The sequence below is a fragment of the Heloderma suspectum genome, chromosome 17 (genome assembly GCF_057233095.1).
Source record: "Heloderma suspectum isolate Gila_16-S chromosome 17, 16-S_ref, whole genome shotgun sequence".
Classification (NCBI taxonomy): domain Eukaryota; kingdom Metazoa; phylum Chordata; class Lepidosauria; order Squamata; family Helodermatidae; genus Heloderma; species Heloderma suspectum.
Genome location: NC_139474.1, coordinates 6,424,636 through 6,452,482, shown reverse-complemented (window position 1 = coordinate 6,452,482; position 27,847 = coordinate 6,424,636). Strand labels below are relative to the sequence as shown.

The window sequence follows — 27,847 nt, the reverse complement described above, 5'->3', positions numbered from 1 at the left end:
GGGACAGAATGGACTCTCCCAAGACCCTAATCCAGGATGAAACCCATGAGTCTCAAGAAAGTAGGCTGCCCTGTTGCCATATTTCTCCCGCCCTTCGGTGCCTGGAGAGCAGGGGGAAGTGGGGAAGCAGGGCAAAGTCAGCACCCTCCCCCCTCAAAATCCCGTGGCCCGATTTCCATGCCACCCTCAGATAATATTTGTTGTGAACCCTGGACCCTTCTTTTGCCTGGGTTAAGGATGGACCCTGGACCCTTCTTTTGCCTGGGTTAAGGATGGTTCACAGTGGAGTCTCTGCTTCTATCCCACTCCTCTTATTGCGCCCCCCCCAGGCCCTCCAAGTTGCCCCCCCTGGCAGCCCCACTCACCCAGAGCCATGGGGTCAGCCTGCTCCTTCTGAACGCTCTTTGACTCTGACAAGCCGATTAATCATTAATTGACCATTGTCCTGATAACAGGGCTGGCAGGCAATTGACAGGATCACCAGTTGATCCATCAGACCCGCCTCTTATCCAGTTCATGGAAAATGTGTGTGTGTGTGTGTGTGTGTTTCGCCTCTGGGTTAATTCCTCCAGAACTCCCACCTTGGGCTGCATTTGAGAGAGGAACCGAGAGACCCTGAACAGGAGAGTGTGCTGTACTGCAACATTTTCTTGCAGGTGTCACTTGTACAGTTTCTTTGTCATGGTCAAATCCCAGCTCAGAGCCATGAAGGAATCAGAGCGAGGTTGTGCCAGTCCAGTCACTCCCTCTCTCCGCCTAAACTGCCTACCTCATAGAGTTGTTGTGAGGACAAATGGAGGGCGGGGGGGGGGGGAGACCATGTAAACTGCCCTGAGCTACATTGAGAAAGGGTGAGTTAAAAATGTGAATAATAATAATAATAATAATAATGATGATGATGATGATGATGATGATGATGAAGTTTCTCCAGGCGATTCTTCTTACTCAAGTCTGCTTGCCAAAAAGTCAAGTGATGGCTACTGCTGGAGGTTTACGGGCTGCAAAAAATAGTGCCACCCCCCCACCCCCGGGATTTAGAAGCTATGCTTCTATTAATGCAGCCCAAAAGAGCATTTGCCTTTTTTGCAGCCACATCACATTGTTGGCTCATATTCACCTTGTGATCGACAGCGATTCCAAGATCCTTCTCGCTTGTAGTGTAGTTGAGCCACGTATCCCCCATCTTGTAACTGTGCATTTGGTTTCTTTTTCCTAGGTGCAGAACTTGGCATTTATCCCTATTAAATGTCATTCTGTTGTTTTCTGCCCAGCGCACCAGCCTATCAAGATCACTTTGAATTTTGTTTCTGTCTTCCAAAGTATTAGCTATCCCTCCCAATTTTGTGTCATCGGCAAATTTGATCAGCATTCCCTGCACCTCCTTTGCACCCTTAATGAATTAATTTATTAGTTTCTATATGCCCCGTTAGCTGAAGCTCTCTGGGTGGTCACAAGACAAAACCTAAAACCCGAAAATAACGTTAACAGTCAAACATAATATAAAAACTGTAACTTCGAAGCAGACTAAAACCAAAGTAAAAACCAAGATAAAAGCTAACAGCAGTGCAAAGATCTATAAACCAACACAATTTTCAAAACTAGAGGACTTAAAAACCCTGAGAAAATAAAACAGTTTTGACTTGGCACAGAAAAGACCACAATGTAGCAGCCAGGCAAGCCTCTCTGGGGCGAGTGTCCCACAAACAGGGTGCCTTCACTGAAAAGGCCATGTCTTTAGTAGCCACCCCCTCCCCTCATTTGGTGGAGGCATGCAGAGATGGGCCTCTGAGGATAAACTTAGGGTCGGGGCAATTATATGGAAGGAGATGATCCTTCAGGTACCTGGCCCCAAACCATTTAGGGCTTTGTAGGTTAATACCAGCACTTTGAATTGGGCCCAGAAATGGACTAGCAGCCAGTCAGTGCTGGATTTAGGAACAAGCCAAGTAAGCCACAGCTTAGGGGCTCCTATTATGAGGGCCCTCTAAATATTTTGGAGATAACTAAGATTTATTATAACTGAGATGGCTTTGCTTCAATAACTTTTCATATAACCCCCCCCCCCACACACACACACACACAAATTCTGAACCCTAACCTCCCCATCCCAATCCACACCCAATCCCATCAGCTTCCCTTTCAGGTCTGCTGGACAACTTGCATCACCCACAGGTTGCCCAACCTCACCACAGACCTCAGAGGGGATGATGGGAATTCCTTCAAGTCTGTATATGTTTTGCTTAGAATACCAGCACTAAATTTTCATTATGAGCTACTCTGCTACTTCCAATAACTAAGTTCCAATCGCTGTATTTGCTCTTCTGTTTGTATGAATTCAAAGCCGTCCGTTTCATATATTAAGAAATCATATGGTATTGGATAATGCAAATAAAGCTTTTTGCAAGAAGTCTCTTTTATTTAGTTTTTATTTATTTATTTAAAACATTTCTTGGCCGCCTTTCAGGGCAGCAGCCCCCCCAAGGCGGCTTGCAGCAATGAAATACATAAAAACAGTTAAAATATTAAAAGTGATAAAAACATACAAACGATAAAAGCAACTATAAAAGCCAACAATAAAACCAGCAACCACGTTAACAGCAGCAACAGCAACAATCGCAGTCCTATCAAGAGAAGGTAGAATAATATGTTTTCAAGGCCTTCTTAAAAGCCTGCAATGACAGAGCATGGCGGACCTCCGAGGGCGGTTTGTTCCAACGGCGTGGGGCCACTGCAGAGAAGGCCCTCTTCTGTGTGATCACCCACCTGACTGCTCTCACAGGCGGGCAAATGAAAAGGGCCTCTCTTTCTGATTTTAAAGTGTGGGCAGGCTGATATGGGTGAAGGCGGTCCTTCAAGTAGCTTGGTCCCAAACCGTTTAAGGCTTTAAAGGTCAAACCCAGCACTTTGAATTGGGCTCGGAAACGCACCGGTAACCAGTGCAGCTGACGCAGCTGACGCAGTACAGGCGCTATGTGATCGAATCACCTCCCCCCGCCCCCCCAATACTCGGGCAGCCGCATTCTGCACAAGCTGGAGTTTCTGAACCGTCTTCAAAGGCAGCCCCGTGTATAGTTGTTTCTCATTGCATCTTTGCCTACGTATATATGGAAATATAATGGTTTAACTTTCTATTATAATGTAATACATGCTTTTCTCTTTGTTTGTGGGATGGGGCTGCTGAATCTTGACATGGTTTAGGGCCTCAGCATGTCTTAATCCAGCCCTGCAGTCAGTGCAGGTCATAAAGCACAGGCATAATATGATGAAACCGGCCAGTCCCTGTTAACAATCTCACTGTCCGAGTTTGGACCAGTTGAAGTTTCTGGATCATTTTCAAAGGCATTCCCACTTCTTGCAGGAATCCAAACGTGAGGTCACCAGAGCGTGCATAATGGTACTTGGCCAGATAGGATCATAGTTGGTGTTTCAGTCCAGCCTGATAAAAGGCACTCTGTGCCTTGACACGGTTGCCTTCGAACTCAGAACACCAACATTTTTTTCCGTCAGAGCAATGTGTCAGGTATGTAAAGAATGGGAGGAGAAGAAAACTTGCTCTGTATGGGGTGATGCTGGGGAGGTGAAGGCAGCGAGCGATAAGAGGTATTTTGCAAGGAGAGATGTTTGAGGCAGCCTCCAAGAAACTGGTGGAGGCAGAATGTTCACCTTTGAAAGGATGGATGATACATTTTCAGCGCACGGGAGCATGGAACAGGACATGCAGAGGGGAGGGTGCTCCTCAAAAATGCCCCCAGGGCAGTGCCAGCTAAGAGTTTTGAGGACCCTTGGGCAAGGCCCTCTTCCAGGATGAGTTTCATCCTCTGGGGCTACTGAGAAATGGAAGGCTCTCTGGAAAAATATGGCTTAAATTTCCCTCCTCAAATATCGCTCACAATATATGTCAGGGGGTGTCTTTTATCTCTTACTACTCAGGGACCTTCCCAAGTGGCTTCCGGTTTGTTGGGAGGTCTAGGTAGAAAGTCCACAGCTGTTGAACCCTTCAGGTGGGGAAGGGCCTTTCCCTGCTTCTCGATACTCTGAACTGGAGACGCCGGGGACTGAGCCTGGGACTCTGTGCATGCGGAGCTGCTGTTCTGCCCACAGTTCCCTCTCGGGTTTTCAGCCATGGACTCTCCCTTCCCCTAGTCGGGGGCCCCGTTCTTCAGCCCACCCACTCACAGTCCGAAGCCCTTCGAGGAGCAGCAGGGCTCGGCGTCCCTGGTCTGTTCTGGTTTGGAGAGAAAACATATGAGAGCCACACGAGAGGGGAGTGAGTTGCCAGGGGCTCGAGAAGTTCTCCAGTTGAAATCACTCCTCCACCTCTGCTGTTCTCTCGACCCTTCCCCATCCTGGGACCCCCCGGATGTTTTGGTCTACAGCTCTCAGGACTCCTCACCGTTGGCCGTGCTGGCTGGGGCTGCTGCGGAGTTAACGCCCTGAACATCTGGCGGGCACCAGGCCGGGGAAGGCTGTGTGTGTGTGCTGGAAGCCTTTGCTTCAAAGGGCTTGTGTAGTGCATCTCCAGGGAGGGCGGGAAAATTGCACGAAACCCCGGAGAGCCGCTGCCAGGCACTGCTGCCAGGCTCAGGCTCGAAGGACCCATGGCCTGACTCTGGCTAAGGCAGTTCCCTGCTCCTAGCTCATGTCTTCCCCAGGACGGGAAGAAAGATGGAGGTTGCGTTGTTATCCTGTGCTTCATTCCCAAAGCGCCTCCTCTGCCTGCCCGCCTTAGAGGTGGGTTCTTCACTTTGGTCTCTCTTCACGCTGTCTTGTCTACAGGTTTGGTGCCTTCAGCCATGTTGATCGTGGCTACGAAGGGCGACAACCGCTGAACGGCCCTCTTGCTGCTCTCTCGCTTTGGTCCCGTCCCTCCCTTGCTGCTGCTGGAGGTGAAGCCCAGCTTTCCTTGTGCTCTGTCTTGGGGGCCGCCCCCCAGCTCCCCTTCCCTCCGGCCCAGCTCTGACCACAGAGACTCCAAAGCAGCACCGTCTCTCAGGCTGGGATCCAGAAATGATGATGTTGATGGGCTGGCAGTCGAAGCGTCGGGCTTCCCCACAGCCTCCTGGCGGGGCGGGGCAGGATTGCAACTCGACTCCCCCACACACGCCACACCATGAATGAAACCCTCTTCCCTGATGCTTGTTGTGACTTTCTTTACCTGTTGGACCCACCGAGAGAAGAGAGGCGGAAGGAGGCCCGCTCATGCCAGGGCGCAGTTCTCCTGGGGTGACGGGTGTGTGCCTCGCCGACCGTTTTCCCCTCCGCCCGTGGCATTCGTTCATCATGTGATGCGGTTGTAGGAAATCGTCCCTGTTCTTGCAGCTGCAAGAGTTGCTAGTTCAGCGTCGTTTTCTTTTTTTCAAGAGCTGCTTCGGTTTAAAAAGGGGTGAGGAAGTGATTTTGGAAAGACGGGAACGCAGAGGGCCTGTGAGTCGGTGTGCCTATGGCATAACTAAGACGCCTGCTAGACAGGGCCGAAGGATCCTTTCGCCTGGAAGCCTTCCAGACAGCGATCCTCTCTAGCGACTGGTATTCCGAGATAGGCTACCTCTGAATAGGGGGGTTTATATGGCCACGGACAGATCTCTCTCAAAGCTACTGCCATCCTCACACCTTTTGATGGTGAATTTCACATATTGTGCATTTTCGCTTTTCATTGAGGATGTGGAACCTCAGGCCTCCATGGACCAAACCTGGTCCTCCTGGGTTTCGGATCCAGGGCTCCTCAGGTGGTCACACCCCCTTTCCTCCAACCACCAATGGTCTGGCAATTTCCCGGCTATCTCCCACCAGCCAGCTTCACGGGATGGCCCTTCTTCCCGTATTATGAGAGAGTGAGAAAAGTGTCTCCTTCTCCACTGTCTCCACACCAGGCATAATTTTGTGCATCTCTCTCGTGTCTCCCCTGACCCTCCTTTCTTCCAAGCTCGGCAGTCCCAGCAGTTCTGTCCTTCCCTCACAGGGGAGACGCGCTCCAGCCCCTTGCTCGTTGTAGCTGCCCTTTTTCCAACACCGCAATGGCCATTTTTAGATGCGGTGATGCGCGGAGGTCTTTGCAGGGCGATGGAAATCGGCAGGCTGCAGTGCTGGGAGATGGCCACGGGAGGGCGCCCCAGTGCAAGCGCGGAGGTCTCTGTAGCCCCGTTAAATGCACACATCGGTCCCCCCCTGAGGGCTCTACCGAGGGAGGCGCACGGGGAAGCAGCGCCGCTCCTTCAGCCTCCAGCCTATTTTTTTCCTCTGCCCTCCTCATCCCCCTTTCCTTGTCTGCCGTGGCTTTTTAGAGTGGGGCCGTCTTCGCCTGCTGATTCCAGGCAAGCTGCTCCGGGAGGCTGCTTGGCTGCAGAGCAGGATAAAAGCCCTCTGAATGAATGGCTACGTGTTCTCTTCTGTGGCCGACAGTGCTGCGCGCGTGTGGCTGAGTGCGGGCCTGAGTGCGAGTGCGGCCAGGCGCGCAAGCCCTTGTGGGCTCGCCAAGGCCCCTTGCAATGAGAGCCGTGGGATGGCCCTGCATTCGCCTGGCCCTAGCACTCCCCCCAGCTCGAGGGCGTATGGGGTGTTCAGGGAAGCCGAGGGGCGTGGGCGCGAGCCCCCCCTGCCTTGCCAAGGCTTCCTGGGCCCAGAGCCTTGAATACAGGTTTCGAACAGGTCTCTGCACCGCGGGGAGAGACCCGTGGGCGTGCCTCCAGAGGTTGCTAGTTCGAGCCCCTCCTTGGTCCATTTTCCCCTGAAAAAACAAACCCCACACACACATTTTTTATTAAAGCTTTCTGTTCATAGGAACATAGGAAACTGCCTTGTGCCGAGTCAGGCCCTGGGTCCATCTAGCCCAGCACTGTTGACACTGACTGGCAGCAGTCAGTGGAAACTCTCTGGGGTTTCAGGCAGGATTCTTTCCTAGCCCTACCTGGAGATGCCAGGGATCGAACCCGGGACCTTCTGCGTGCCAAGCAGGGGCTCTCCCGCCGAGCTGCAGCCCTTCCTGTTGCTGGACAATGGCAAGTGACAAACAAAACAGCCCGTTTTGCTTCTCCGCAGCCATGCAAACGCACTTTTCTCAAAGGCTTAAGTGAGAAGGAGAAAAGCCGACCGTCTTGTCTGTTTGTATAAAGTCAAATACAGTTCAGCACTTCTCTTGCCCGCCGAAGAGAATTCTCTTTAAGACTTCCCCAAGATATGCTCTGGGTGGAAGAAAGAAGAGAAAGAAAGAAAGAAAAGAAAAGAAAAGAAAAGAAAAGAAAAGAGAAAGAAAGAAAGAAAGAAAGAAAGAAAGAAAGAAAGAAAGAAAGAAGTAACAGGGGAGGGGAGGGGAGAAGAAGAATAGCGACTGGGAATGTGCGCGAGGGTGGGGGGTAGAGAGAATTCCCTAAGCCAAGTGGCTCCTACCAGAGAGGTGGTACTTCAGAGGAATTGAGGAGGCTGTGGAGGGTTTGCAAGGATTGCACGTCCTGAAATGAACAGTGAGGTGGCTGAGGGCTTTTTCCAGCTTTTTTAAAACTGTGGAACCTTTTTAAGAGCCCCAGCGGTTTCTCGATCATGCCACCACATCGTCCTAACCCCCCCCCCCTTTGGGATTATTTGAGTCCTACAGCTATTTAGGAGAAATTAAAGTGGAGGGGGAGAAAGAAGTTTGTGGAGACTGATTGGATCCTTTCTGTACTAAAGCTACTAAACTCCTGCAGAACCCAAAGGTTCCAGTTTGGGGCAGATGCTGGGAGAAATGCCAGTATTTCACATGGCGCTCTTTCTTCCCTTCCTTCTCCCTCTTCAAAATTTCAGTGCAGGCAAGCTCCCAACAGTGGACATGTAAGAGCAGAAAAGAAAAGCAGGGGGAGAGAGGTTTTTTGCACCTCCAAAAACCCTACACTGGAGATTAGGGATTTGTTGTTGTTCAGTCGTTAAGTCGTGCCCGACTCTTCGTGACCCCATGGACCATAGCACGCCAGGCCTTCCTGTCCTGCGCTCTCTCCCGGAGCGTGCTCAAGTCCATATTCATTGCATCAGTGATGCTATCTAGCCATCTCATCCTCTGCCGTCCCCTTCTCCTTTTGCCTTAAACGCCTTCTGATTAGGATCTCTAATCCCCTGGGTGACTTGACAGTTTTTCCTTTTTGTTTTAGACTTCGAGAAAAGGAAAATTTATGCATGGCTAGCGCAAAAGCCACTGGACCCAACTGTCTGAAATTTGGTAGGTTCAGTCAGCTCCATAGGGGCTTCCAGGTCCCCAATTTCAATGCATGTATGTGGAAGAACAAAGAAATTAATAGCTCTGCTTTGACACATTTTCTTGAAAGTAGCAAACTTTACCTGTGACTAGCACAAAAGTCACTGGTCATAACTGTCTGAAATTTGGCAGGCTCTGTCATCTCTATGGGGGCTGGCAGGTCCCCAAATTCCATGCATGTATGTGGAAGAACAAAAAAAACATAGCTCTTTGCTTTGACAGTTGTTCTTGAAAACAGCAAATTTTACCAGTGACTAGCACAAAAGCCACTGGACCAAACTGCCTGAAATTTGGCTGGCTCAGTCATCTCTATGGGGGCTACCAAGCCTCCAAATGTCATGTATTTCTCCTACAAACTAAAGAAGTTATGGTCATTTTTGTTTTCCAATGGAAGTCAATGGGAAAATGTTTTTAAAAATGGCAACTAGGACAGCTCAAAAGATCCAGGGCCCAGCTCAAAAAAGATCTGGGGGCCTGTGCCCAGGTGAGCCTCTGTCTAATGATGCCCCTGCCACCCAGTGTTCCTTTGCTCTGCTGAGGGGGCTGTTCTGGCCACTATGCTTTGCCCCATGTGTGTGGAGCCGAAGGGAGGGAGGCGGGTGGAAATGCGAACGCTTGGGACGGGAAGGGAGTTTCACCAGCAAAACGGAGAACCCTCCTTGAAAGGAGGTAAGGTAAGCACAGCACCTGTTGACTTGACTTACGACCAGCAAATGGAACAGGCTTCACAGAAGATGAGAATAGCCCTAAGTTTGTTACAGTGAAAGGAGCTTAAAAGTGCATTACTACTCAGAACTAAGTCAAACTGGCGTTAATGCGGCTTGCTCCTAGGTAAACAGATATAGGACCACAGCCTAAACCACTTTTAGCGCCCAATCCTGTGCATGTTTAGACTGAAAAATGTACAACTCCCAGCATCCCTCAGCCAGCATGGCTGGCTGGGGGATGCTGGAAGTTGTAGTACTTTCCTCTGTGTAAACATGCACAGGATTGCGCCCTTAAATAGTTAAGTGGACAAGATATTTATTGCGCCCGTAATTAGTTAAGTAAGTGGACAAGATGTCTATTGGACAAGATATTTATTGTGCCCTTAAATAGTTAAGTAAGTGGACAAGATATTTGCCCCCTGGCCCCCACCAAGGTTTTATTTGATGGTGTAACAGATATGTGCTGTTATTTAATTCATTGTAAAGAAAAATAAATGTAGAGCTTATATTTATTAATAACAATAATATATATAGAAAACATTTTTTATACCTGCTCTTCATCAAATAAGATTCAGGGCAATGTACAACACATCTAAGTCAAAACAACAACCTCAGTAAAATATTACTCAACAATGGCATAACATCCTCTACAAAAGAAAGGTCAAACAGTGACAAAGATACTTTAAAAATATTAAAAGGGGGAGAAAAACATAAGGAAGTTCTTGCAGCTTTTTAGAGGCTGTGACATTTTCTTGCCTTTTGCCCCCTTCCTTGGCTAGGCTGTGGAATGCTGGGAGTTGTAGGACTTTTGTCTGTCTAAACATGCATAGGATTGAGCCCCTAAGCAATAGCATTAATTTCCCAACCCCTCTACATTTAACAGAATCCATAAATGGGAATGCTTAAAAAAAAAACCCTAAGAAATAACGTTCATATCTTAATTTCCTCCAGGAAGCTAAAAGCAGCATATATGCCCCCCCAACACACACACACACAATTTTACACTCACTACAATCCTGTAAGGTAGGCAAGACTGGGATGCCCATGGCTGAGAGATCGGGGGGGGGGGGTTGGCTCAACGGTATTTCGTGGTACAACAACTCACTTTGTGTCTGCGAGTTCCCAGAGTCTGAACTCCAGCAACATTTTTGCACATTTTTTCAGGGTTGGGGGTGGAAGGTTCTGCAATTCACAACCAAATCTGCACAAATTATGGCTGAGTTCACGCAAATCATGCAAATTTGGCCATGGTTTGCACAATTTGCATGAATTCGGCCACAATTAGCGCGAATTGTTCAGAAATTTGCACAGCTTGCAGAACCTTTAAACACACACACACACACACACACACACAACACACGTGCAAAATTCAAACAAAATAAAATAAAAAATAGATTAAAAAAAACAAATCTGCAAAATTTCTGGAACATCCACAAATTGGCTCGACTCAGTGCAGATCGAATCAGATGCCATAGCAGGAACTAAAATGAAATCCAGGGCACCACGCATAGGAAAACCCGTCAAGCTCCATCCCACAAATGGATTTCTCTGACATCCCTACAACACTGAGAAGGAGTGACCGGCCCAAGGTCACCCAGTAAGCTTCATAGCTCAGTAATAACAACAACTATTATCATTATAATTATTATTCAGGGAGTAGGAAAACCCTGAATTGTTACAATTTTACTTATATACCACCTTTCTTCCAAGGATTTCAGGGCAACCTACAGGACTGTCACACACGCGTCCCATTTTAGCCTCACAATGCTCCTGTGAGGTAGGCCACCCTGCTCTGACACTAGCCACTGCATCATGCTGGCTCTAGTGTAAACGTAGTTTCTGCAAGCATTTGAGAATTCCCCCCACATGAACCCTCCCCTCAAGAAACAAACCCTACTTCGGTTCGGTTCTTCCCAGAAGAACTGAGAAGTCCAGGCTGAGAGGCGCTGAATTTTATTCCTTTTCCAGAGTTCGGATAGGCCCGGTTCACTTCTGGCGTTGACCATTAGACATCTGTCCCTTTGCAGAGAAACTCAGGAGTTTTCAAGACTTGTCCATCCCATCAAATTCTACAAAAGCCCAGCTCCAGGAATGGCTCAAGAAGGATGAAAGGATGAAAGTGTGCAGTCTCTTACTCCATTGTCCAAGTTGCCCCTTTCTTGGGCTGGGAGGTTCCAGGGAAAGTGACCTGGGTCAGTGGCCTGGTCATATACGTCTGGCTGTTCCTCCTCCATCACACGTAGCAGCTGACCCGAGGAGGAGAGTGGGGTTACAGGGCCCCCAGAATTACCCATATGCTCCTTACCCTTGCTCTGGGGTATGCAGTAGGCCTCCAACCTCACTACGGCTGGCAAGGAAACCTGAGGCAGTGGGTTACCATTGGAAGGCTGGCTTCTCCCATCAGGGACAGGAGACTGGGGCAGATGCTTCTTCTTCTTCCCAACAGGTATGGGGGGTGGCGGGACAGCTGGTGGAGACAGAGGGCTGGCAGCCTCTGTGGACACTTGTACTTTGATGTTGTTCTTGAAGTGCTGGCGACGGGCACCCACGTCTCCATGAGCTGGCCCGTCAGATGGAGGGTTTGGAAAGCCGCAGGCTTTGGCGGGCTTTCCGCGGGCTGCCTCTGCGCAGTTCCGCACGCAGGTGTCGCTTGCAGGGTGGAGCGGAGAGTCCGTACGGGAAGGGGGCACCAGGGGCTGGGAAAATTCCTTTGTATTGAGGGAGGAGTTCCAGAACTCTAGGGGCAAACAAGAGAGAGGAAGAGCGTTAAAACTGCTTGCAGGGGTCTCGGAGCTCTTGCTTCCCTGTTGTCATCTTTGCCAGGCCCGAAAAACAAGATGGAGGACATAGTTGCCGGGTAACCATCAATGACCACTGCAGTTAGGAAGCTGCCTCATGCGAGGCCAGACCGCTGGTCCCTCTAGCCAATGACTGTCTATTCCAGTTATAGGCAATCTGGGGCCCTTCAGACATTTTGGTGCTTCTCATCCATCAGCCAGAGAACCAAGGGCCACTGGGAAGTTGTACTTCCCCTGCCTCCCAAAACATCACAGCAAGGGGGATTCTAACCTAGCCCCCCACAGTGGCCAGAGAAGGAACAGCTGCAGGGAGCTTGTTTTGCCTTCCCCTCCAGAAATGACACCTATAAAAACACTGAAACTAAGAACCGGTGCTTGAGTTTTGCTGTTTTCTTCTTCCCTCCCAATCCTCCTTCCTTTTGTGTCGTGTCTTTTCGATTGTAAGCCTGAGAGCAGGGAGTTTCTCATTACTAGTCTTTGTAAGCCACTTTGGGTGACTTTGGGGGCTAAAAAGCACGGTAAAAATGCTGCAAATAAATAAGGGCCAGCCGGTATAAGCAACAGTCTAGGATTATGGATGTTGTAGTCCAAAACATCTCGAGGGCAACAGATTGCTTGGGTATTCTGACTGGCAACCACCCTCCAGAGTCTTGGGCACAGATACCTGATCCTTCTTAACTATCATGGGTTGAACCTGGGACCTTCTACATGCAAAACACAGGCCCTGCCACTAAGCTACAGGCCGTTCCACACTTCCCATGTGACAGTTGCCATATCTATTCTCGCTAAGCCCCGAGGGAGGCACATATATGTCCCAGAGTGAGAGAACAGGATGGAGTGCTGGTAATTGGGCCACTGAGCTAAAGAAAAACACCTCCCTGCATCTCTTGGTGCTGCAAAACGTCAAGGGGACGGTGGGAAAGGGAATCATAAACACAACTTAAAAGCACCAAGTGCATTATTGTTTTAGGAATAGTAAGAACATCAGAAGAGCCCTGCTGGATCAGACCAAGGGTCCCTCTAGTCCACCGTTCTGTTCACACGGAGGCCAACCAGCTGCTCACAAGAAACCCACAAGCAGGACAGGAGTGCAACAGCACCCTCCCACCCATGTTCCCCAGCAACTGATGCACACAGGCATCCTGCCTCTGAGACTGGAGCACACAGCCATCAGGACCAGTAGCCATTGGTAGCCTTCTCCAGGAATTTGTCTAACCGCCTCTTCAAGCCATCCAAATGGGTGGCCACCAGTACGTCTTGTGGGAGTGAATTCCATAGTTCAACTATGTGCTGTGTGAAGATGTCCCTCCTTTCATCTGTCCTGAATCTCCCGGCCATCAGCCTCATGGGAGGACCCCGTTGGGTTCTGGTATTATGAGAGAGGGAGGAAAATGTCTCCCTGTCCCCATTCTCTACACAATGCATGATTTCATACACCTCTCTCACGTCTCCCCTGGCCCCCCTTTTTTCCAAGCTAAACAATCCCAGCTGTTGTCACCTTCCCTCCTAGGGGAGATGCTCCAGCCCCTTGATTGTTTTAGTTGCCCTTTTCTGCACTTTCTCCAACTCTACAATACCCTTTTTTTAACATGCCATGAGTACGACTGGACACTAACAACAAGTCGCTGTTGTTACTGGTTTGGGGGTCGGTGCAGGTCGGCCGGGCGTGATGGAAGTCGGGTCGATGTGGCCTGCTTCCCAGCCGGGAACAAACCTGTTACCTTCTGCATTGCAAGGCATAAATACACCCCACTACTGGGGTAAGGAATCTTGGTGCTCCAGACGTTGAACTGCAGCTCCCACCAGCCCCAGTGAGCATGGCCAACGGGAAGGAATGATGGGAGTTGGAGTCCATCGTCTTTGAGCGGGGGCAACGTGTTCCTCACTCCCGCCCTGCCGCCACTGAATTGCAAGGATTGGCAGAGTGTCAAAGGTCAGGCAGGGCTGGTGGCGAGTGTGGGATGGCGGCCAAAAGAGCTTCCCCGGGGGTATCCGCGTTACTCTGTGGCGGCAAAAGCAAAACGTCTCGCGGCACCAAGACGGCATTACGGCATAAGCTTTCTGTGGACTAGTCCACTCTGTCAGCCGCTCCAGAGGAGTTTTACCTCTGGGTCGACACTGACCCACTCACCAAGTCCCAAGTGTGCAATGGCTTCCAGCTGCTGGCAGGATGAGGCCTCCCAGATGGGCCGAGGAAGACGCAGGGAGAGAGGCAGGATGTCCCTTCACAGCAGAGCAGAAGAAGGATGTTTGTCATTTGTTTACCATTCATTATTTATTTGTTTGTTACATTTGTTTACCATTCATTATTTATTTGTTTGTTACACAGCGGTGTACATAATCATCCTCCATTTTATCCTCACAACAAGAACCCTGTGAGGTGGGCTGGGCTGAGAGTCTGTGGCCAGCCCAAAGTCACCCAGGGAGCTTCCATGGCCGAGTGGGGACTAGAACCCGGATCTCTCGGCTCCCAGTCCAACACTCTCGCCACTACACCACACTGGCTCTCTGAAACATAACATACACGAGAGTGTGGTGTAGTGGTTAGAGCATTGAACTGGGACTCAGGAGATCTGGGTTCCAGCCCCCACTCGGCTATAAAGCTCACTGGGTGACTTTGGCCCGGTCATGGGCTCTCAGCTTCATCTACCTCACAGGGCTGTTGAGAGGATAAAAATGGAGCGGAAGAGAACCATGTAAGCTATCTGGGGTTCCTTGCGAGAGGAAAAAGGCGGGATGTAATAAGAAATATGAATTTAAAAATGAAGCCAGTTATCCAAACCAGAAATCAGAATGTTCAAATCACAACTTGGGCTCTGATGTTCAAATGTGATGTTAGAAGGAGACTTAAACAACAACAGATCTCGAGTCTTGCTAATACATGGAAATAAAATTGCCAAATTCAATGCTTTTACATTGTGTTCTTTAAAAAAAAAAAAGCCACAACATTCAAAATAGGTTGCTGTTAGCTTTCCCCATCCTAATGTTCTCTAGTTGTGTTGGACTACAACTCCCAGAATAGGGAGGGGGGATTCTGGGAGATGTAGTCCAACACATCTGGAAGGCATCAGGTTGTGGGAGGCTGAGGCATGCTGCAAAAACATTAAACATTATGTTTTTAAACATTAATTAAATGTTTAATTAATTAATTAAACATTAGATTGTATGAACTGACATAGATACATAGGAAGCTGCCTTATACCAAATCAGACTTTTGTTCCATCTAGTTTAGTGTTCTCTAGCAGCTGTCCGTGGTTTCAGACAAGGGGTTTCCCCAGCTGGATCTGGAGATGCCAAAGATTGAACCTGGAACCTTTTGCAAGCAAAGCATGGGCTTTACCAATGAGTTAAAGTCCTTTCCCTAAAAAGAAAGTAAGATTCCAGTCCTCATGGTTCCAAATAAAGGGCTGGTTTAAATAGAACCATGGGAAGTTGCCTTATGCTGAGACAGCCCTTTAGTCCATCTAGTTCAGAACTGTCTACACCAGGGGCTGACAACCATTTATTGTACACTACAGCTCCCATCAGCCCCAGAAAACATGGCCAATGGTCAGGGATTATGGGAGGGCACCAGGTTGCCTAATCCTGGTCTACAATGACTGGGTTCACACCACACGCTAACCCACACTCAGTGGCTGAGTGTGGGTTGTTGTTGAACCATGGGTTGCTTGTTGAAGCGTGGGTTAGTGTGTTGTCTGAACCCAGGACATTTTCCGCACGGTGGCTTGGTAACCACGCAGCGTGGTTTATTTTTCTCAAATAAGCCAACCTTGAGAACCCATGGTTTGTTGTTGGGTTGTTTTTTTTGGGGGGGGGGGTTCACAAGCCACACTGCATGATTGACAAGCCAGCCTGCCCAAAGGATCCTGGGTTCAGACAACAGCTAACCCACGGTTCAACAACCCACGGTTTAACAACAACCCACACTGAACCACTGAGTTTGGGTTAGCGTGTTGTGTGAACAGCCCCAGTAGAGGGACTTTCTGAATGCAAAGCCTACCATGGAGTTTAGACCCTTCCCTGAAAAACCTAAAACTTTTACAAGAAAATTGAGTTAGCAGCAAAGGAAACTTTGCCTGGAGCACCCTTTCCACCAACATATACATGGGTTTCTGCTGGAATCAAAGCTTGGGTCTTGGGGTGGGGACAGAATGACCGTTGAGGAGGTTTGAAGCCTACAGAGGCAAAAGGAAAAAAGGTCAGGCTTTGAGGCCTGGGCTTTTCTGTTGGGAGGGGGTATCCCTGAGAGGAGTAGTTTCATTTCCCCAAATGAGTTTCAGTTTCATTTCCCCAGTTAAGTTTCATTTCTTCAGGTTTGAAGCAGTGCTTTCGGTTTTGGGGGAGGAGGATATAAAAAGAGAGAGTCGGAAAGAGCAGAGCAGTAAGAGCAGAGTTGGGGAGACCAGAGCCTGAAGAGGGAGCAGGAAGAAGAGCCTGGAGAAGTTGACGTACAGCTAGGGTAACGGAACTTGCGTTTCGCAACTTTTGTTTTCTCTTAATGCCTTTTGTTTCACTCAGCAATATTGTGTAAATAAATAAATACCTTTAGTTGTAATTTGCTTGCTTTAATTTACCAGTAAACTATTGTGGTTAAACCCTGTGTCTAGAGTGTCAATCACCCCACGCCTTCAGCCTAAACCCCACGTTACTGGGAAGGGGGAATTTAAAAGAAGGAAGGTGGGACTCTTATGTAGGCAAGAGATCTTGAAGGAGTTGCTCAGGGGATCCAGGTCATAAGGGGAACCCTAACAACTGTCTCCAGAGAAGTGTCACAGTTGTATATTGCACAACTTACGGGGCCAAGCAGAAGGAGGCAATAAGATGCAGCAAGCTGGGGAAGATCAGATCTGAGCCATCTAGCGAGATGCCTAGAAAAAATAAGAGGCAGGTGAACAAGTCGCTGGAACAAATTTCCTCCCTCAAATTCTTATTGACAAAAATGTAGAATATTCTCAGAATACTTGGACATTTGCCCAGTTCTCAGCAAACATGGAAAACCAGCCTGTGACAGCCGATGACATTCGGTTTCAATATATGATCGTTCCACTGTAGATATCCAACAGCATTTAATAGCGAACACCTGATGGGCTTGGAAATGACTGTGCACAGCTTTGGGTGTCACAGAACACTGTGGCTATACATCGACAATAATAAAAGAGTCTGTCTGTCTGCCCATCAGCACCATGACCGTGAAATCTAGACACCTGAAACTTGGCTTGCATACTAAGGGGACCCTAGGGGCATGCACCTTGGGGTTATTGTGTTTTTTAAATGCATTCATTAATTTTAATTAATTTAAATGTGCTCATGTGGTTGAAGCCTGCAGTAACATCTTCAAACAGTAGAGGGAGTCTTTCCTAAGCAGCACATAGCTTTACTGTCCATACAGTTTGGGGCCAGGGGAGATTAGAAGGGTGAGGGACAGAGTTATAGGGCTGCCCCCTTCCTCCTGTTATGGGGCAGCCCCCTGTCAGGGGAATGGAGTGGGCAGACCCTTCCCTTTGGGGGGTGCACATGGCAGGGGTCGTGTCTAGGGGTTTCAGTGGTTTTACTCAGACAGGGCAGGCACAGTGTGTCCAGCTCTGACAGCTGCAAAACTTTGCTTGAAGCCTTTGCCATATCAAATTAAGGGCTCTTCCAACCTGTGCGAAACCAGGTCCATTCATGACCTGGTTTTAAATAAATAAGCTTTAGTCCCTGGCAGCATTTTGTAGAAGAACATGCAATGGCACTTCTTGGTCCTTCTTTAGCATGCGTAGAGTGCTTTTCTCTCACCAGAAATGGACAATTACCACTTTTCCAACTGCAGGTGGGGCAATCACACAACTGAATGCTCCCCCATGTGAAATGAAATGGAAAAATACAGAGAGACCTGGTTTGCACAGCACAACAGCCTGCAGGTTAAACAAACCATGGGCTGTTGGGGACAAGCAGAAAAGATCAGGTATGAAGCCTCCGGTATGCCACTTCCACTTTTAGTCAACAACCCAGGAGTGGCTTCTTTGTAGGTTGCTGAGCGTGTCATCCCAGACTGGACCACTGAGTTGTCTAGGGGCTAAACAACCCAGCCGAGAGAGTCCAGCAGAAGAAACCTTAGCTTCACTCGTTGAATTCCTCGGCGTGTCACCTAGCTGTATAAGCACGTGAGCACAGGTAAATTAGAAAATATATATATATATATATATATATATATATATATATATAACTTTTCTTGGCCACCTGTCAGGTCAGAAGCCTTCCCAAGGTGTCTTACAACAATAAAATACATAAAAACAACAATAGAAGCCAACAATAAAACCAGCAGCAAAGTTAACAGCAGCAGTCAGGCCAAGGTAGAATAATATGTTTTCAAGGCCTTCTTAAAAGCCTGCATTGACCAAGCATGGTGGACCTCCAATGGCAGCTTGTTCCACAGGTGTGAGGCCACTGCAGAGAAGGCCCTCTCACATGTGGTCACCCACCTGACTGCTCTCACGGGTGGGCAGAGGAGAAGGGCCTCTCTTTCTGATCTTAAAGATAGCAACGCAATTGGTTTTGGGCAGGTGCTGCTTAACTTGCCTTCCTAATCCCGCCCCCCTAAATGCAGAGAAAATCCACGCCGACCTTACCTGCACGCTCCTGGTGTAAGCAATAGGTCGTGACGAAAGCTGGCGATGAATCATCTGGGAGGCGTAAACAGAGGACCTGGCATTGCCGCGTATTTGATCTCCGCACCAGAAATGTCTGTGAGTAGGAAGAGAAGCGAGGAAGTGGGTTAGGTGAAGAAGAAGAGGGGTGAGGGAGGGAGCTGGGGGGCCGGATCATGAAAAAAAGGGATGAATGTTCACATTTTTAAACATACCTGAAGGCTGCAGAAAATGGAATGAAAAAATATGTTTGAGTTTGGATTATGCCTCACAGGTGCCTCACACTCTTATCTGCAGCTTCCATTAACTCAGCCTTCCCTGACTTGGTGTTCTCCAGATGTGTTGGACTACAACCCCCATAATTCCCATCTAGCATGTCTTTGCTGGCTGGGGGATTATGGGAGTTGTAGTCCAACACATCTGGAGGGCACCAGATTGGGGAAGGATGATTTTGAGTGCAAAACTATGCATGTTTAGACAGAAAAAAAGTCCTACAATTCCCAGCATTCCCCAGCCAGCTATGCTGGCTGGGGAATGCTGGGAACTGTAGGACTTTTTTCTGTCCAAACATGCATAGGATTGTGCCCTTAAAGGCTTATGAGTTCCCGAGGAGAAAAGGAAAGGACAACCCTATTGGAAAGGTGAGAGTGTTGATTATGTTTACTCAGAGGTAGGGCTGTCCACTCAGCTGTTTCCCCTTATGCGTTTTAACAGTGGCAAGTGAGAAATTCAACAGGTGAAGTTTCTCCAACAAGTGCATTTTCAGACTGCAGGATGCTGAATTTCAGCCTACACTGTGGCTACCCTAGTCCCCGCCAAGTTTTGACATCAGCCTCGCTGGCGTGTCTTCTCTAAGAAAAAGTTGCAATCCTACCCAAAGGGGCAAGGAAGTCACTCTGGAGAAGCTCAGAAGCACTCTTTTCATGATCACTCCTCCCATGTTGAACCTCTTTCAGCTGAATTCCATTTTGGAGAAGCTCTGGGGGGCTGCAGTCCATAAAATACCAGCCTATTTTAACTCACAGCTCTTAGTGCCTTTAAATAAGCCTCAGGCGAAGCATTTCAACCTTTTAGAAGGGGGGGGGCGAAATGGCACAAAAGCCGGGGACACCGCCAAACATTGGTGGAAAGCAGCGGAGGTCGGCGGCTCCGATGTCAGTGGCCCGGCGAATAAGCTCCGGGTTTCAGTCAGAACCAGTCAGAACTCTAAAGAAGCTCTCCAAAGTGCAGACCGAGACCCGAAGCGTATTCACCGCCCCACTGACAGCAGAACCACCAGCCTCCACTGGTGGAAGGTGGATGGGGCCAAGGGTGCGGTTGTTTGGTGAATTCCAGAGGGCCGGATTTGGCCTCCGCACCCCTGTTCTAAAGCTAAGCTATGACACAAGTCACACCTCGCTTGTCCTTACCCCTGGAGGCTCACGCTGCAAAATGTGGAGCGCGGTGGCTGAGTTGATGCCAAGCTGAAGCCAAACAGGTTGCGTGAGCCGGAGCCGTCCCACGAGGCTGATCTTCCGGGGCGACGCCACTGCCCCATGCCGGGGGTTGGCATAGGGCTCGGGGTAATCGTAGACAGGGTTACGAGTCATCCTGAGCGCGGAGAGGGAGAGAGAGAAAAATCTTCCCTAAGTCCAGCGAGGATTAGAAAGGGATGCAAATGGCAGGAGACGACCCAAGAGGCCAGCTGTTTATTCCTACGGCACTTCTTGAGTTTTTACCCTCCGCATCCTCCAAGGGGAAGGAAGGGCTGCACTGGCCAGTTCTTCAAAGGGCGGAAGACATCTAATGTGGGTGAAGGACCCTCCTCCGGTGAATAATGTCTCCAGTTGCTCTTGCTCCTTCTCTTTCCCCCCTTTCTCTTGCTTGCCTGACAGGCAGAGAGCCAGGGAGCAAGGAGGCCGGGGCATCTGCTGCCCCCCACCTTTTCACCACCACTGTTGCCTGGCCAGAGCGAGAGGCAGGGGAACAAGCTGGTTGCCATGGTGAAGAAGAGGAGCAAGTCCAGGGGGCTTTTGTCAGTGGGCCCCTCCTGGGATATGGTCCCCTGGCAGTTGCCCGGCCAGGCCTACCCTTGGCGCCAGCCCTGCTGTCCTGCTCTCTCCCTCCTGTCCTGCAGCAGCAAGGGCTGCACCGTGATTGGTCCCGACGTTCTGCCAGACGCTGCTGCGGCCGCTTGGCCCAGCGGTGAGAAAAGAAAAAAAAGGGGTGGGAGCGTGCATGCCTGTTTGGGAGGGAAACGGAGGACATCCTGGGAGAGGGAAGAAAACCAAACCAAACCCGAGACCCTTCCCCACCACACAACCAGAGTATTTCGACCAGCCCTACGAAGACTACCCCTTCATGAAGGGCCCTGCTCCCTCAACTGTCACCACCAGTGGCCATTCCAACAGGTGGGGCTGAGGGAGATGAGAGGGAGGGCAGGGCCACTTCACCAGCCCCGCTGAAAGACGTACTTTTCCTCCTCTTCCCTCCCCATCTTTTTTCCTTGCGTGTCGTGACTTTTTAGATCGTAAGCCTGCGAGGCAGGGACCGTCTCGTTTAACCGATGGGATGCGAGTCGTTCCGGGAGCCTTTTTGGCTGGGGAGCAGCATAAAAATACTTCAGAGAAAGAATAAATAAGGAAAACTCTGGCGCGATGTTGGCCTGTGTTTGTTTTTGCTGCTGGGCTTTTGCAAAGTGGGAACGCGGCCAGCGCCTGCCCAGAAAGCAGGAAGTCGTCTGGGGATTTGAGGAAAGGAGGCTTCCTCTTCGGAAATGGCTCCGGATGTTGGCTGGCCTTCCTGCCCTGGAGACTTGCACATGGGGGGGGGGGTGCGCGCACGCTCTGGCCAGGTGCAAAAGAGAGACAGAGTCACTTATGAATCGCAAGAACAGAGGGCACCACCAAATGCGAGAACAAAAGAGGACGCACCTTTGTGTAAAATGTGCATATCCTAATGTATATGCATAGATGCAAATTCCGGGGGGAAATACAATTTAAATATAAAGCCAGTACATTTTATTTATTCATTCCAGATTTGTTGTCGTTTACCTCTCCTTCCAACATCAGATTTGAGAACCAGAGTCAAGGTCGTGATTTGAACATTCTGAAATCTGGTTTGGATAACTGGCCTCATTTTGTAATTCGTATTTCCTGTTACATTTATATCCTGCCTTTTTTCCTCTTGCAAGGAACCCAAGGTGGAGTACATGATCCGCCTCCTCTCCATTTGTAGGCGTCACAACAGCCCTGTGAGGTAGGTTAGGCTGAGAGTCTGTGACTGGCCCAAAGTCACCCAGTGAGCTTCATGGCTGAGTGGGAACTTGAACCCGGATCTCCTGAGTCCCAGTCCAACACTCTAGCCACTACACCACACTGCCTCCCCTTCCTTCATGTTTTCTCCATGCACCCACATTGAAAAAGGGGAGGACAACTACCAATCTTAGAGAGAATACAGTACATTGACCACTGGGGCGGAAGACACCCTCTCTCCTAATCCTAGACCCCAACTGGGCCATCCGATGGAGCTGACTGATGGGAGGTTTAGGGCAGATAAAAGGAAGGACGTCTTCACGCAGCGCACAGTCGAACTATGAAACTCGCTACCACAAGGCATAGTGATGGCCACCAATTTGGATGGCTTTAAAAGGGGAATGAACAAATTCCTGGAGGAAAAGGCTATCAATGGCTACTAGGCCTGGCTATGTGCTAGCTCCAGGATCAGAGGCAGTATTTATTTATTTAATAATATTAATGAATTGCTTATATCAAAGAAATTTCTAAGCAATGTCCAAAAACAAGTCTTTCTACAGAGGACAAGATGACGTTTCTGAGAATGCCTTATTCTGAACCACAGTGGAACAAACTTCTGATTTTCAGCGCTAAACATGCCAGATTTTGAGAGCCGTGTTCAACCCAGCCTCCCAAGCATGAACTGACCCAGACACTATGCTCTGCATCTAAGGTCCTCCTTGGGGAGCCTCCTCTGAGGGAGGCTCAGAGGGGGGGGGCAACAAGGGAGAGGGCCTTCTTGGTGGTGGCCCCACCCCAGTTATGGAATAATCTCCCTGACAAGGCCCGCCTGGAGCCACCATTGTCATCTTTTCTGCGCCAGGTTAAAACTGCCCTCTTCTCTCAGGCATTTGGCAGCCTCTTTGATTGTCTCTGGCTGATTGTTTTAAATTGTTTTAGATCTTACGTTGTTGTTGTGCATGCTATTTGTTCTAGGTCGTTACGTGAATGGTTTTCGACTTTACAGAATGCATTTTAATGGGTTTTTTTTTAATGTTTGTGAACCGCCCAGAGAGCTTCGGCTGTGGGGCGGTATAGAAATATAATAAATGAAATGAAACCCAAGACAGAGAGGGTGCTGCTACTTTGGAACGAAGGACAGAGAACAGTCCAGTGTCACTGTGACACCTGGAATGTTTCTAGCCTATGTGCACCAGTTGCCGGGGAACATGGGCGGGAGGATGCTATTGCGCTCCTGTCCTGCTTGTGGGTTTCCCCTGGGCAGCTGGTTGGCCGCTGTGGGAACAGAACGCTGGACTGGATGGACCCTGGGTCTGATCCAGCAGGGCTCTTCGGATGTTCTTATGACTGTGACCTTAAATCACCAGGTGACTTATGCGCTTTGCGCAGTCGGCTGTCCAGGTGCTGCTGATGGGCAACTTTAAGGTGCAGCGATTTCTTCCGATGGTTCTTTGTCTTTAAACCAAAACTGGACTGGACAGCCCTTCAAACAGAGGATGCCTTCCAAACCGAGACAGTGCGCTGTAAAAGAGGACACTTGGCCACCCTATCAGCACCTCTAAGAGTTGAATAAAAAGCAACGATAGCTGCGTTAGTCCATGAAGAAAAAAAATACCCCAAATACTGCCAGTTAGAGTAGACAAGTCTGGGCTGGATGGATCCAAGGCAGCCTCCTGTGTTCCAGTAGAAGAACCGACAATAACAAGTAAAATTGCAAGGGGGGAAAAAAATCTCTGCCAAGGCTGTTTTGGGTTCATTGTTTATCAGCCTCGGTATCCCTCGCCTGTAAAACAGGAGCACCCTACTAAAATGCCCTCTTCTGCATCACTGTTAAAAGGTGCAAGGGTCTTCTCTACTGAAGCTTTTAGTAAGTTAAGGCGCAATCCTACGCACTGAAGCATTTTAGTAATTTAGGGTGCCATCCTATGCATGCTTAGACAGAAAAAAGTCCTGCAACTCCCAGCATGCCCCAGCCAGCCGTGTGGTTTAAGCGAGCCTAAAATGCAGCACTGCACATGCTCAGAGGATTTCTTTTAGTAGGGCTGGCAAAGATTCTAATATACCAGGAATGAGGAAGCCGTTGTAAAGCCTGGGGTGGCAGTTGGAGGGGGAGAGAAGAGGAATCTCTGCATTGCTGCTAGGTTTTATTCTGGTTGTATTGTTTATATTGTGGTTTTAATGCTTTCATATTTTATATTGTTTTACTGTGTGCTTTTTTGGTTTTAATTTTTGTGAACCGCCCAGAGAGCTTCGGCTATTGGGCAGTATAGAAATGAAATGAAATGAAATGAAGAAAGATGAGTTCTGGGCTTCACAACCGAAGTGATGCACATAAAACCATGAAGTCTAGGGTCTAAAATTACCTAGTTACCACTGTGCCACTGTATTGAAGAACAGCTGCCAGAGCTAACAATACTGAGTTAAATGGAGAGTCTGACCTGGTAGATGGCAGCCTCCGATGTTTCAGTGCAGGGACTGTAGCTCAGTGGTACAGCCCCTGCTTGGGTCCCAGGTTCAATTCCCAGCATCTCCAGTTAAAAATAATCTGGTAGCAGGTGACGGAAAGAGAACTTTCTGTGCCCAACAGAGATGCTGCCAGTCAGGGCAGACTCGACTGAGCTAGATGGACAAGCAGCGTGAGCCAGTATAAGGCAGCTTAATCCTAGGGCCACGAGAGCCAGAAATCCAACAGGTAAAGATTACCCTGTGTGGACATGCCCCAATGGGAGAGAGATGCACCTGTTGAGTTTCCGCAGCTTGTCATCGGGTTAGGGGCCCTGCCGGGCGGGGGAGGTTGCCACGTGCAGTGGAGGCACATCTGGAAAGAGCATGAGCTGAACGAGACGTCCTTTGGAGCAGTTACAAAACACAGCGGGGGCGAGAAAGGGAAGAAGACTAGAGTATGAATCAGCTCCGTGCTACCACCATGCCACAAGAGGCTGCAGCCTGGGGAGAGAGCTAAGCCCAGTTTTAAGTGGATCTGTTAGTGCTTGCCAGAGAGAGCGAGAGCACAAATGGACCCTTAATTCTCATCACCTCCAACACAAAGCCTCTGTGTTTCTAACAGCATCTGCTTACTGGCATCCATTTATATGACTTCTCTCCCTTTCATCCATTTGTCATCTCTCCCCCAAACAGTCTCAGCTGAGACTGTAAGTTCCTTGGGCAGAGACCCGCTTGGTTTTTGCCTTTAGGGCGCAATCCTATGCAAGTTTCCACAGGAAAAAAAAAGTCCTACAATTCCCCGGCATGCTGGGAGTTGTAGGACTTTTTTTCCCCCGTCGAAACATGCTTAGGGTTGCACCCTTGGTCACTGCAATCACCCTGACAGCCAGCGTGGTGTAGTGGTGAGAGTGCTGGACCGAGAGCTGGGAGATCCGGGTTCTAGTCCCCACTGGGCCATGGAAGCCCACTGGGTGACTTTGGGCCAGTCACAGACTCTCAGCCCAACCTACCTCACAGGGTTGTTGTTGTGAGGATAAAATGGAGAGGAGGAGGATAATGTAAGCCGCCTTGGCTTCCTTGCAAGAGGGAAAAAGGCGGGATATAAATGCAATAATAAATAATTGCAGTGCTGTGGTTCAAGCGAGCCTAAAATGCAACACCGCACATGCTCTGAGGATTTCTTTGATCACGGTTGGCCAAGGTTCTAATATCTAAGGAATGATGAAGCTGTGGTAAAGCGCAGAATGGCAGTTGGAGGGGGAGAAACATGCATAGGATTGTGCAAAATATTTATACCCCAACTTTTGCATTAAAATGCCAGAATGTTCATGAAAAGCAGGAATGATAAAAGATATGAAATAACTGTTTCCAATAAAGAAAATTGAAATGGGCTATATAAACGTGTTAATCAAGTGCCACGTAGGTCGATGGACAATTCATCATAATCACAGCAGCTGAGGTCTGCTATGAGCCAGTGTGGTGTAGAGGCTACAGTGTCAGACTAGGACTCGGGAGATCTGGGTTCGAGTCTCCACTTGGTCATGACGGTCACTGGATGACTTTGGGCCAGTCACTTTCTCTCAGCCTAACCTACCTCAGAGGGTCGTTGTGAGGGTGAAAGGGAGAAGGGGAGCTAGGAGGCGATATAAATGTGCAATAAATATGGAAAGTGGCCACTCCAGCAGAGTGGAAGTTGAGCAATGAAACCCTCCAGCCAGGAATTATTGACTCAGCCCCACAGCAGAGCTTGGCCGGCCTCCCCCCAACCATCACCTGACTGAGACTCTTGACATGCACGCAGGGCGCGGCCGGGATGGCATCAACTCTAGGGCAAAGCAGAGGACTAGAATCACATGCGAGCGCATGTGGGGGAAAGTGCTTTTAAAAAATAAAATAAAAAGATAGGAGGAAGAAAGAGGAGGAGTTTTCCCCAAACATCCCATAATAGGGAGCAGGAAGGAGAAAACAAATGCACTCGTGGGGGTGGGGGGTGTCTCCGACATTTCAGTCAGGGTCTAAAATAGAACCAAGGTCTTCTCTCTGCAATAGATACACTAGCCAATACCCACCCCCCTTGAGATCAGAAACCCCACCGTTAGATGCTCCCTGCCACCCTGGAGAAATTAGCAATCCCAAGAGTGCAGTCCTCTACAGGTCTACTCAGAAGTAAGCCCCACTGAATTCAATGGGGCACGTTCCCAGCTACGTGGGTAGAAGCAGGGATGGAGACCCAGTGATCTTCCAGATGTCGTTGGGTTCCAATTCTTATTAGCCTCCGCCAGTATGGCCGATGATCAGGGATGATGGGAATTATAGTCCATCAAGAGCTGGAGCGGGCACAGCTTTCCCCCCGCCCCTGGGGAATAGGACGACAGCCTAAAACTTCCCCTGACCCCAGCCACCTACGCTTACTCTGGAGTAACTCCCTCCCTCTGGTCTGGATCCATATTCGCCAGGCAGGTTGTTACATTCCTGAAAGCATATTATGTTGACCGAAGGCGTGCATGTTCGGGAGGTTAACGGGAAGCATCCAAGCGTTTACCACTGCAGCCAACCCTGTGAGCACGAAGGGGTTATTTGGGGTCCAGAGCTGGGCATGCACGACCCCAAGGGGGGTCCTGCTTAGCTCCCTATTCCTCCCCCCCCAGCACATCAGCACCAGTAACATCCCCCGCCCGCCACACACGCATGCCTACACACGTGTTTCCTAGTTCTAGCAACCAGACCAGAAACCTGACTCCGCATCCCCAAACCACGTTGGCTCTAACCTTTAGACCACACCGCCGCCCCCCAAGCTGGGAGGAGACCACAGGACAGAGAGGTTTGCACACAAGGAAATCAACTAGCCAAGAATACCTACGCAAAAACGGGCACCAGCCTCCAGCAAGTCAGTTTGGTAAATAAATGCCAAGGCGGGGGGTTCTGATGTGCCCCCCTGCCATCACACGACCCCAAGCAAGCCCCGTTCCAGCCCTCACCACTCACCTCCTCTCTCCAGCGGCGTGTTCTCGCTTCGCCTCTTCCCCTGCCTATGCCATGCGGTTTCTCTTGGCAGAACCGGCAGCTGAGGCTGTCTGAACACGTCTCGGCTGCGATCCAGCTGGAGGGCGAAGCCTGGTAGGCACTCAGCGCCAGCGGCCGGGTGGGGAGGACTGGAGGGGAACTTGAGGCTGAACTCAGCCGGGACGGTTTTTAAGGGAGCGGGGGACACCCCACCCACAGAAATCGGCTGGTTTTGCAATGCCAAGTTGCAGCAAACCCTTCGGGCATCAAAAAGCGAAGCAGCTGCAAAGCAGAACGAGAGCGTCTCTGAGAAAGCGCAGAGCGCGTCCGCCCGGAAAAGCTCCGGAAGGGTTGCTGTTTAGAGAGGGCAAGGATGACGATCACTGGTGCCGCAACCGCTGTGAACCGACCCCCGTGGAGTCAGTGGTGCCAAAATCTCGGGGCCCCGATCCAGGGCCGCGCAGCTCACTCCCCACCCCCCACCCCTCAATGTCTACCCAGAGAGCAGAGGCTTTGAGGGCATCGCAGCATCAAGAGGCAAACTCCCGTGTCATTTACGGTCGGAGTTTAAAAAGCAAAACTGCACATGCCCAGAGTATTTTTTTTATTTTTGAAAATCAAGGTTGGCGAACAGTTCGGTGGTTACAAGAGGAATGCAGAAGCCATTGTAAAGCACGGAAAGGGGGTCGGAGGGGGTGGGTGGGGGAGAAATGTGCGTGGTGTCCTTCCCAACTGAAGGAATACGCATCAAAAGGGGCCTCCTGTAAGACCACGAAGCCCAGGGTCTAAAATGACGTAGCTGCATTGTTGTTGA

General features: G+C 49.5%; 2 protein-coding genes across 7 annotated transcripts in view; both read right to left on the bottom strand.

Moving 5' to 3' along the window:
* The window catches only part of LOC146334310 (uncharacterized), a 51,311-nt gene extending 50,899 nt beyond the window's left edge, over positions 1–412 (bottom strand). For all 6 annotated transcript variants that reach the window (XM_084824069.1, XM_084824065.1, XM_084824066.1 and 3 more), the window contains exon 1: positions 366–412. In XM_084824069.1, coding sequence (XP_084680195.1) covers positions 366–375 — 10 coding nt within the window. In that variant the 5' untranslated portion in view covers positions 376–412. The remainder of the gene's footprint in view (positions 1–365) is intronic.
* Positions 413–9,285: 8,873 nt separating this feature from the next.
* Positions 9,286–27,139, bottom strand: RIN1 (Ras and Rab interactor 1). The gene is made up of 6 exons (XM_084824576.1): positions 27,016–27,139; positions 19,762–19,942; positions 18,335–18,449; positions 16,522–16,594; positions 13,858–13,949; positions 9,286–11,665 (listed from the first exon to the last, which is right to left on the bottom strand). Exons 2-6 carry the CDS (start codon positions 19,939–19,941, stop codon positions 11,025–11,027), a joined length of 1,101 nt encoding a protein of 366 aa, XP_084680702.1. The 5' UTR covers position 19,942; positions 27,016–27,139; the 3' UTR covers positions 9,286–11,024.
* Positions 27,140–27,847: the final 708 nt, after the last annotated feature.

Excerpts from the sequence above, each read along its gene's own strand:
- RIN1 (XM_084824576.1), bottom strand. The coding sequence starts at position 19,941 with ATGACTCGTAACCCTGTCTACGATTACCCCGAGCCCTATGCCAACCCC. Across the intron at positions 16,595-18,334 it reads CTTACACCAGGAGCGTGCAG|GCATCTCGCTAGATGGCTCA; the intron begins GTAAGGTCGGCG and ends TATTTTTTCTAG. Across the intron at positions 13,950-16,521 it reads GCCTCCTTCTGCTTGGCCCC|GGACATCCTGCCTCTCTCCC; the intron begins GTAAGTTGTGCA and ends TCTGCTGTGAAG.